The following is a 10521-nucleotide window of genomic DNA, read 5'->3' as shown; positions in this document are numbered from 1 at the left end:
GACAAGATATTGGTAGCGTAGGCAGAGCAAACAACAGAAGAGGGAACCCTCAAGATACAAAAAGGAGAACGTGCTGCAAGAGCAGACATTGTTTTTTGTACGGTGCAAAAAACAGTTTGAAAATGTTTGCCCTTGGAGTCGGAACAGTTTGTGATTTATGAGAAGGTTTAAAAAAATGTAGCCATAGTCCAGAGAGCTCCTGCGCTCTGTAAGCATCTCGCCAAATCAACCAAAGGTTTGTTTCATGTAATTTGTTGCCTTTTTTCCAGACTTCTCCTGTACCTGCAGTTCCCTGGACAGCTGCAATCAGATTTTCAAAAACTCTCAGGCAGTGAATGCAGCCCCAGTTGAGCCCCAGTATCACATTGAAAGGCACTGAATGAGCTCCCTGTCTAACTCAGGCTGAGCTGATTAGCCTTCCTGGCTATTTGTTTGCTGTTTTTCTCTTTTCGGCTTCCTGCCTGCCTTCTCTGGCTGTTCTCCTTCAATTTAGTTTAGAGCAGTCACAGGGCTGCTCTGTGTTATGGTTTGGGGTGAAATCCCCCCAGGAAGTCTGCAGAGATTTGTTCCCAACAGTCTGCTGGCCTGCAGGTATAGGAATAAACCCTTCCCTTCAGGCTCACACTCACCAGCAAGCAGCAGGTCCTGCACCTGCAGCAGTGTTACAGGTGGAGCAGCAGGTCAGAAATGGGACATGTAGGTACTGCACGATGGCATTGCCTGTAATGGCAGGGATGGAGCTCATGAAGCAATGCCCTCTCCAGCCTCTCATTCCTGGTAACAGCCAGGAGGGACTGTTTCATCATTTGTGGAGGGTGCAGACCTCCTCTGCACGTCACATCCTCTCTGCATCCTCTTCTTGTACAGTTAGAGGGGTGCCAGCGCTGGCTCCATCACTCTGCCAAAAAAAATGGGAGGATGTGGGCTCTTAGAGGAAAAAATAGCAGGAACAAGGCAGATTGCACAGTACAAACAAAACAGATTAACAGCAGGTCACAGTGTGCTTTGGAAGGCAAAAACTGCCAAATTTTCACGTCTGCTGAAGTGGCACAGAGTGACTCAAAGCCATTGTAGGGTGTCCCAGGAAAATGGGAATGGCTCTGGGGACAGCCCCTCACAACACACCACTGAGGGAGGGCTGGGAAGGCAGATGGCATCCCTGCAAGGCAATGGGCTGCTTGTCTGCACTGCTCTAACCTAATCCTAGACCTAACCCTAACTCTAACCATAACCCTAGCCCAACCCAGAGCCGGGCTGAAGCCCTGAGGCTTCAGCAATTGCAAACTGTTTCCTTGGATTCCTCTGTCTCATTTCATTGTATTTCTGCCTGGGTAAAATAGGATTTTCAAAGGGAAACTGCATGGCAATACACGAGCGCAATTCATCATGTGTTGGACGTTTATATTGTAAATGGAAAAAAAAAAGTGTTTGTTGCCACAAGGAATCTGATTTGGGCTTGTTGCAGTCACAACTCAGGGGATCCAAAATCTGCTTTCATCTCTGAACTGAAGCAGCTGGCATCTTCTGTGTGTGTCCAGTTAACACATCTGGCTCCGTCTGAGATAAATATTGCAATGCCTATCAGCCAAAAAATATGCTAACTTTAAAGGAATTTTGCTAAAGTGATGGGATGAATCTGAACACCCAGCACACAGAAGACAAGACTTGTATGAAGAATCTGGACACCTCATTTCCCAGCTGTCCATTCCCAGAGATTGATCCTTCTTCAGGGAAATTCTCTTACCAGCATCATCGTACATACCCCAGTCTGCTCTGTTTTCCACTTTCCTATTTTCTTTTAAATCTGTCCAGGGACACAATGCTGGGGTATGTGATCATTGCTCTGTGCTGGGTATGGTCCCTCTGCTTTGCCAATGCACACACCAATGCACTCACACTAAGGAGCCTCAGCAGTTTCCTCTGCTATGAAAATCAGAGGCAATAAATAACTCATGTATCAACAGTTTTGATTTAAAATACTGAAATCACTTCAGCCAAATACAGTAAGTAACGTGCACCAACTAGCAATACTTCATTTTGCAATACATTGAGTAATGCAGTGCTTGTAAATAATGATGCAGTCAATATTATAGTCAAAAGAGCTGATAGATGCCCACTTTTCTATCACTCCTTTCTTCCTCTCTTTCTTGAACAAAACTTCCTTGTACCTCCCAGGATTGAACCTTACTAACCCACCTTAGACACCTCTGACTTTTAGGGATGTTTGAAGAAGGGAGCACCTGTCCCAGTGATTTCAATGGGATCTGACTCCATAGGTTTGAACCAGGAATCTGCTCTAACAGATATATAGGGTGGGGAGCTGTGACCTCAGAAAAAGGAAAAGGCTGACACAGTCTTTTAGCATTTGCTTCTTGCAAAGCTTTCTCTTTGCTGCTTTTCTTGTCCTTCAGATAAATCCTACCTGGAGAAATCAGACCGCAATAGGGTTAACATGAATAATTCCTAGTGGTCCCAGCTGCAACGGGAAAAGCAAAGAAGAAAAACACTTGGGTCAACATGAAAGGGAGTGAGGCAATCTGGGGGCCTTGTATCCTGCTCACTGTGGGACCCTCAGCTCACAGTCCAGGAAGTTTTAATAGGCAAGGTCTTTAGGTGATATTTTCCTGCAAGATTTTAAGTAAATGCCTTGCAGTAACATTTGAGATCAGGAGCCTGTTGGTTTCCATGATTCTTTTCTGTTCTAAGCCACAGACACACACATACAAAATATATTAAAACGAGCCCAGCTTAGCTAAAAGGTCGGCTAGTTCAGAAACAAACAGCAGGGATTTAGGCTGGAAGCTTTAGCGCAGCGCACAAGGAGAGAAGGGTGCACCTCTGGCTCTGCTTTTGCTTGAAGGAGAATATGGATTACATCCCTGCAGAGAGCAGAGGTGAAGGCAAGAAGAGATGGTTTGGCATTCATTTCAATACCTCACACAAGGAAAGGGACTGCACGTATCCTTCAGGTCATGCACAAGTGATGGGGACACTAATGGTGTGCTGGGAGATGTTCTCTGTGGGCTGGTGTCTGCTTGGCACTACAGCTCTGCCCATTCCAAGGGAAGGGTTTTCAGGGCTCAGCTCTGCACCAGAGGTAGGTATCCAGCTCTGTAAAAGTGATGTGAGGGCAGAAGGTAGAACAAGACCTTCTTATAAAGATGAGAGAGGCTGACCCTTTTCCAGCTGGTGATACACTAAGGCTTGCTTTTATTTTCTTCTTTACAAGGTGACCCATGTTTGTGCATGGGGAATGGCAAGGCTGCATGTCAGCAGGCAGACTTTGAGAAGGCAGCACACTCAGGCTCAGCTAGGATAAACTGGTGGTAAATTTACCAGCACCGGTGTACATTAGAGAGCCACGTTGTGATTTCACATCTAGTCATGCATTCATGCTCTCCGATGTCTCTACAAGAGGTGCAAGCTAGCTAGAGGAGCAGTGAGTTGACATCCTAACTATTTAGACTCATCTGCTAGGAAGAGCTGAAAAAGAGGTACCCTTCCAGGGGACTTTTAGGAAAGCAGAGATTTGGCAGTTGACACAAACTGCACCAGCCTGATGAAGTGCTGATTGTAAATCAACAGCTACATTGATTCCTGGTAGATGATATTTCAGAGTGTAATTAGAATTCTCTTTTAGCTATATCTCTGGGTATTCTCTGCCAGCACTTGGCACGGAGGGAAAGTAGAGGTGGTACCTGGAACACTTGGAAACGGCTGCTGGGACAGAGTGAGGAGATGTAATATCTTCCTTGTCAGCAGCCGTGCCTGCCTCGCCTGTGTGCAGAAACACGGGGCAACAGAATCCAAAACAGAGCATTTCTACAGACAGCTATTGATATAAACGTGCACATACACACTGTAAAATTAGACCAGCAGATGGGTATCTAGTTTATGGGGATAGCAATTGCTTTCCACAAGGCCAAAATGAAGTTACAGGGCCAGGAAGGGACAATAACTCTTTGTTATGGACAAGGATCCCAAAGGAACTCTTTCACTGCCTCAGGGAGAAGCACTTCAGTGCAGGAGCAGGGCTTTGGGCTTGGATCACAGGACTATAAGCTACTGCTAAGGAATAGGAACTCATGGGATCCAAAATCTGCTCAAAACTTCTCTGAATTGAAGCACACCCTCACTGCAGCTGCACTTCAGACAGCTGCACAAGGACATGGAACAAGGGGTGAGAGAAGCTGGGGGCCCCAGCCCTGACAAAATCCTCCATGCTGACAGAGACCTCATAACAAAAACTTGTAGGTAAAAGGAACGTTAGTGCTAAGAGATTATTAGTCATTCTTTAAAGCAGTGTGGGATGAATGCTAGAAAACATTTCTCTCCGTGTTTATATGGCTACATAAGACTGAATAAATCTGATTTTGGTCAGCTTTCTGTGGTGATGCTGTCAGCTGGATATAAGAGAAATTTGGGGGAATGTTGGTTGTTGGTGACCAGCTGTGTAAAGTCCACTGTATGCATGCAGAGATTATTTGATCGACCGCAGGATTAGATATCTTCTGGCATCAAATAGATAAGTGGTCTGCAAGGCATCAGTGCGCTCAGAGTCCACCGGTGTTTGGAAACACAACATCTGTCAGCATATAAATTCAGACAAGCTATGGTTGCCTTGGCCAAATCAGTGGATGGGAAATCCCTGGATGGGATTTCCTAGATCTCTGTGCAATAGTAAAGAGATTTATCATCAAGACAATTGAGTAAACAGCTCACTGAGGTTTTACAAGGCAGCATCCAGCTCTGCACCCCAAGCCTGAGAAAGTAACCCTCAGTAGCCCCTGTCCTGGAGAGCCCTTTGCTGTGGGGGATTCCTTTATCACTCTCAGCATCACGGTGGCATCCTCGCACTCTCTGCAACAGAGCAGCTCAGAGAGGACGCTCATCTCAGAACTGGAGGATGTGGAGCTAAGGGAAAAGAGACATATGGGGATCAAAGCAAAGCAGCTCACTGCTGATGCTGCTGAGCTGTAGGGCTGAGAAGCCTCAGGGCAGAGGTAGATATCTTTATGTGTTTTAAATTCATTTTAAATGCATTCCTCCTAGAAGCAGCAGAGTTTGTGAGTATTTGGATGCTCACAGGGCATGGGAATGTCCAAGAGTGCATTGCTGGTGTTCTCTCACGACTGGGGGGTGGGGAAAGGGGGGGGGGGAGAATCGAGCTGAAGGGGTAATAGGACTAGGACACTTTCCCAATCCCATGCCAGCCCTCACCTTACAGCTATGCCTGACTTCGCATGGGATGGAGAAGGCGGGTTCCAACGGGAGGAGAGGGACCCAGTCCCCGGGGTTCTGCAGCCTCCTTTCCCCAGCCCAGCCGCTCCTCCTCACGGGCTCCAGTTCGGGTACCGGGCTGGGGCTGCCGAAGCCGTTTGGCGGCGGGGCTCGGGCAGGGGGAAGCTGAGAGGAGGGGCCTCCCCGGGGCCGGGGGAAGGCAGCTCGGGGGGCGGCGGTGCGGCGTGTGCCGGCACGGCTGTGCGAGGCGGGCTGCGGTGTGCGTGTGCGTGTGTGTGCAGGGAAAGCCTACCGTGCACATCTGGGCTCCGGGAAGCTGCAGGGAGGAGATTCCAAAGCTGCGGGCTGCACACAGCTCGGCGAGGCTGCTCCGGTGTGTGTGTGTTTGTGTGTCACACACTCACTCACGCACAGCAGCCCGGCAGCTGCAAGCGCCTCCTCCCCGCCGCATTAAAACGAGCCAAGTTTCCTCGCTGGGGGCAGCGGCACGTCGGGGCGGGCGGCGGCTCCGAGCTGCAGCCCCGGTGGGGCGGCCCGGCCACGGGATGCATCCCAACGCCACGGCCCCGGCCGTGCCCGGCGGCTCTCAACACCTCCACTCCAATGCCTCCAACCGCTCCGACCTGCTCTCCAAAGGACCCGACGAGGAGGATCTGGACGTCAACACCGATATCTACTCCAAAGTCATGGTGACCGTTATCTACCTGGCTCTCTTTTTGGTCGGCACCGTGGGGAACTCCATCACGGCGTACACGTTGGTGCGCAAGAAGTCGCTGCAGAACCTGCAGAGCACCGTGCATTACCACCTGGCCAGCCTCGCCTTCTCCGACCTCCTCATCTTCCTCCTCTGCATGCCCATCGAGCTCTACAACTTTATCTGGGTCCATCACCCCTGGGCTTTCGGGGGAGCTGTCTGCAAGGGCTACTACTTCCTCCGGGATGCCTGCACCTACGCCACGGCGCTCAACATCGCCAGCCTCAGCGTGGAGCGCTACATGGCCATCTGCCACCCCTTCAAAGCCAAGAGCATCATGTCCCGCAGCCGCACCAAGAAGTTCATCAGCTGCATCTGGATTGCCTCCTTCCTCCTCGCCATCCCCATGATCTTTACCATGGGGGAGATTTATGCTAAGGATCAGGATCCGGATTCCATCATCTGCACCACCATCGTGAACACCTCCACGCTGAAGACGGTCATCCAGGTGAGGACCCTGAGCAGCCGGGGCCGGGCGGCCGCCTCATTCCCTGTGCTGGAAAAGCCCAAACTTTGTCCAGAGCAGGGCGGAGTGGGTGGGGGAGACGAGGCTGGGGAGCCAGCTTTGGGAAACGGGGAAGCAGAGCATCCCCGACTGGACGGGACAGGACGGCGTGGGGTGCGGGCGGGCGGCGGGATTTGGGGGGCGGGGGGATGTCGGCTGTGTTTGTTGTGCCCCCATACGGCTCGTGCCCCTCCAGCGCCAGGCTGAGCACCGGGTGAACTCCGCAGCAGGGTAAGTCCAGCCCCGGGCTGGCGCAGCCCCCTCCGAGCAGCTGTTCCTGCTGCCCGCACGCAGCCCGCCGTGTCCCGGAGCGGGGCCCTCCGTCCCGCACTCCTGCGAGTTGCATGCAGAGATCCTCCGCCTTTCTTTGCACTCCCTCCCCTTCGGCTGGTAAGGGACCAGCAGCATCAGGGCAAATAAACCCATCTTTCTGCTCTCCTCCCCCTTCCAGCTTCTTGGGATGACCTGCAGCTCATTTCATCTGTGAAGTAACAGACTGATCTCACAAAGTTTTGGGCAGCGTAGGCAGCCGACAGGAACAGCAACTGCAAAGCTGGAGGCTGCTATTTGGGCTGTTTGAGGAAAACCATAGCTGGTTTAACTAGTGGCCCCCTCCCTGATTTCAGAAAGGCTTTGCTGGTCTCCATGCACTGCTTAATCTAACACTTCCGTGAGTGGAAAGGATTTCAGCATCACCACTCACAGCACTCTGAGGGGTTGAGGCATTTGTTCACTGGAGCATTAGGCTTGAAAAATGCAAGAGAAGTGGAAGGAGAGAGCAAGACACCAATCTCCATAGCTCCTTTGCCGCCAGGCTTACATGTGATAGCTTTTCAATCTTCTATTTGGAACATGAATTTCAGGTGGGTCTAATCTGTAGCCTATTAGGGTTTAAAACTGCAAGTGTACTAAAGCTTTCAAAATGTTCCTGCAGGTAAAGATCTTAAATGGAAACAGAACTAAAAGTGGGCGAGGATACAGACAGTAGTAAGCCCAGAGCCTGCAGATGTTAAGGGATGTCTCTCTGAGTTTCCCACTGCACTACTGCTCCAGTGACCAAAGTCCAGCCCCCACAGAAGCACTGAATTCCCCCCAAATTTTGTCTCCACACCTAACTTTCACTTTCAGATCATGGAGGCTGTTTCCTCTGTAGCTTTGTAGCTTTTCATAGGGGCAGCCCAGTGTGCTTAACCCAAATTCCCTATTCTCTAAGGAGGCGTGAGCCGTCTGATTTAAGAACAATGTGGCTGGAATGCATTATTTTCACTTATCTTCCTTTAAAGATTAAACCCATGCTTTGTGTTAACACGATAGGGCTGAGGAGAGCGGATTATTTCCAGCCATGTCTATGGAGATTGAACAATTCTCAACATATTTTACAGTCTTGCTGTTATTCAGGATCTACCTTATCCTGTTACCCGAGGAAAAGACAGGCAGACATTAATGCATTGTGTATGAAGTTTGCCTGGGGCCTCTTCCTTACATTTTTTATCATCATTTCACTTGTGAATGTACTAAAAAATAAAAGGAAGGAGGCAGCTGTGGGGGAGGCGGGGGAGCAGCATACTTTCCTTCTTGGGGACCTGGCTACAAATGAAGATTTGCTAAGACAGGAGCTAATTTCATGGCTTGGGGCTCATTCCTCAGCACCCAACCTGAAGCAGGGCCCTGGGTCAGGGAGGGTTGCAGAGTGAGTAAGCAAAGCAGCTGCAAGTCAGGTTTGAAGTGCATTAAGGGAAACCATTGCACAGCATGTGACTGAGCATTCTCACGTTGTAAGCTGTGCAGGGGTTTTAAAAAAAAACAACGAATAATGGAAGACCTGTGAAGGAAAGGGCAATGGTAATGTGTGAGAGTGATGTGCTGAGGTCCCACAGTTCAGAAATCCGGAGCCCTTGAGTTCTGCAGAGGGCTGAGGCTGCTTCAGAGCAGGTCTCTACATCCCTTTTGTTCATTTTCTGCTTTTAAATTAATCAGAGCAATGATACATTTGCTCGAGCTGGCAAATCTCTCGTACCAAATCACTCAACATATTTCACTCTTCCTGTTTGGCCAACTGCCGAAAGCAAATTGGGATTTTTGAAAAATTCTTTTTTATTTTTTGAAACCATCGGTTCTCCAAGAGGTTTTATTTGGTGACTAATTGCAAGCCAGGCCCTGAACAGAGCAAATGTAACCTTTTATAGACTCAGAGCCCAGCGCTCACTCTGCAGAGCCCAGGAGGATGCCCCTCCCTGAGCTGGAGCCACTGCCTCCCCAGGGTGAGCAGGGTGTCCTCATTGAAGGCTCTTCCTGACAATGTTCCTCCCTCTTTGCTTGGAGTCTTGAAGTTCTGATGGACTTTCCCAAATGGAACTGCACTGTGTGAACAACCAGGTTTCCTTACAAAAAGAGAACAAGAGCTAACCATTCAAACAACACGCCGCACACTCGATTTCTGCTCATATTACTTAACATGTACCTCTCAATGTGCACAGCTCTAAAAAGTAATTACTGGCATCCCTCTAGTAATTACAGATTGCTCAGTGCAGCACACGCTGCTAAGCAGGCAGAGCAGCACACGAGTGTTCTGTGGGGTGTCACCCATCAGCACCACAGGGTGCTGAGCATCCCTCCTCATGCCACCACAGCGTGAGCTCCGTACGACCTCTGGCATTTAATTCCTTACAGCAGCATTGCTTCCCAGCTTTGTTTATCAGCAGCCTCACAGCTGCTGAAGTCAGGCTGGTTTATTATGTTTTCCCAGTGCCAAGCTTGCCTGTTCCTTCTGTCTGTTAGGGGCGTCTGGTTTGGATGTTGGCATCATTTTGGGATCTGATCGGAGGAGTAAGTCCATTATAGTACATCATTTAGGTCTAGTTAACACTTTAACTGGCACACATTCTCTAAAACAAGCTGCAGCCAATTTTATGGTGTTTTTTTTTTTTTCCCCCATACAAATTAAGCACCTCTCAAAGCCATTTCCATACAAGTAAATTAATGTTTTCATGCCACTTCAGCTGGAGGAGGTTATAACAGCTGCTCGTTGTGGCACCGCCAGATAAAAGAGCTGCGAAGCAGAGCAACGTGTGGGCTCTGTTCTCCTGCAGGTCAGCACTCGTGCTTTTGGCTGCTCATGGTTTTGCTCTCAAAACAGGAAACCGCTCAGTGACTGCCCCACATCCACCAGCATGCATCCTGTTCCAAAAAGACCTAAATTTTACTGTCTGGATGGCAGTGCAAATACTGTTTTCCTTTACTGCCACGGTGTGGCACAGCCCAGACTTGGTGGCCTTGCTGCAGAATATTCCCCAGGCTCTCACTGAGCCACCTGCAGCCTTTTGGTCTCAGTAAGGTTGTTCACATTACCCCTTTCCAAACCCTTGCTGTTTATATAGGGCCTGTGTAGGGCGTCTGATGCAACTGGTGGTTTGCTGATGCAGACAGCTGGTGAGAACCCATTTACTGAAACACATGGCAGCAGGCCACAAGCTTCCATAAATCATTGCAGCTTCATGGGCTCCAGCCTGACTACTTGCTAGGGGATCTTCTTGGGAAGCACACTGGCAGCTGTTTATCTCTCACTGGTTTGGGTGGACTTTTTCCATGCTGTGCATCATCCCACTCTTGTGTGGCTGCAGCTCTCCCACCCTGCAGGTCCATTAGTTGTTGTTTTATGAAGTCTGCTCATGGTAGAGTACATGAGACATGGTAGAACACATGAAACAACCATTTGCCCAAGCAGGTACTCTGCTTTATTTCCTCTTGCATTGAAGTAATGTGCTGAAGGGCTTCAGATCTGATGGGATGTAAAGGAGGGAGCAGACACTGGGGCTGGGATGGAGGAGCTCTTTCATGCATTCAAGATCCCTCACACAAGGCAGCTGGCCTGAACACTTCCCTGGCCCTAAGCACGCTTCCAAGTTCATCTATTCAACCCCCATTTATCCAAGGGGCCCAGCATCCCACACAGAGTGTTGCAAACACTCCCTTACACCTTCTGCAGTGAGGACATGTGGCAGGATGCCTGGCAGGTCCATGG

General features: G+C 49.6%; 1 protein-coding gene across 1 annotated transcript in view; it reads left to right on the top strand.

Moving 5' to 3' along the window:
• The first annotated feature begins 5786 nt into the window (after positions 1-5786).
• Positions 5787-10521, top strand: part of NTSR1 (neurotensin receptor 1) — a 44756-nt gene continuing 40021 nt past the window's right edge. The window contains exon 1 of the mRNA XM_042884782.1: positions 5787-6443. Within this exon, the coding sequence (XP_042740716.1) occupies positions 5787-6443 (657 nt within the window). The remainder of the gene's footprint in view (positions 6444-10521) is intronic.

This window comes from Lagopus leucura, unplaced genomic scaffold (assembly GCF_019238085.1).
Source record: "Lagopus leucura isolate 7727_CA_CO unplaced genomic scaffold, USGS_WTPT01 Super-Scaffold_100045, whole genome shotgun sequence".
Taxonomy (NCBI): domain Eukaryota; kingdom Metazoa; phylum Chordata; class Aves; order Galliformes; family Phasianidae; genus Lagopus; species Lagopus leucura.
Note: the sequence above shows the minus strand (reverse complement) of the source record. Positions and strands in the feature narration are given on the sequence as shown.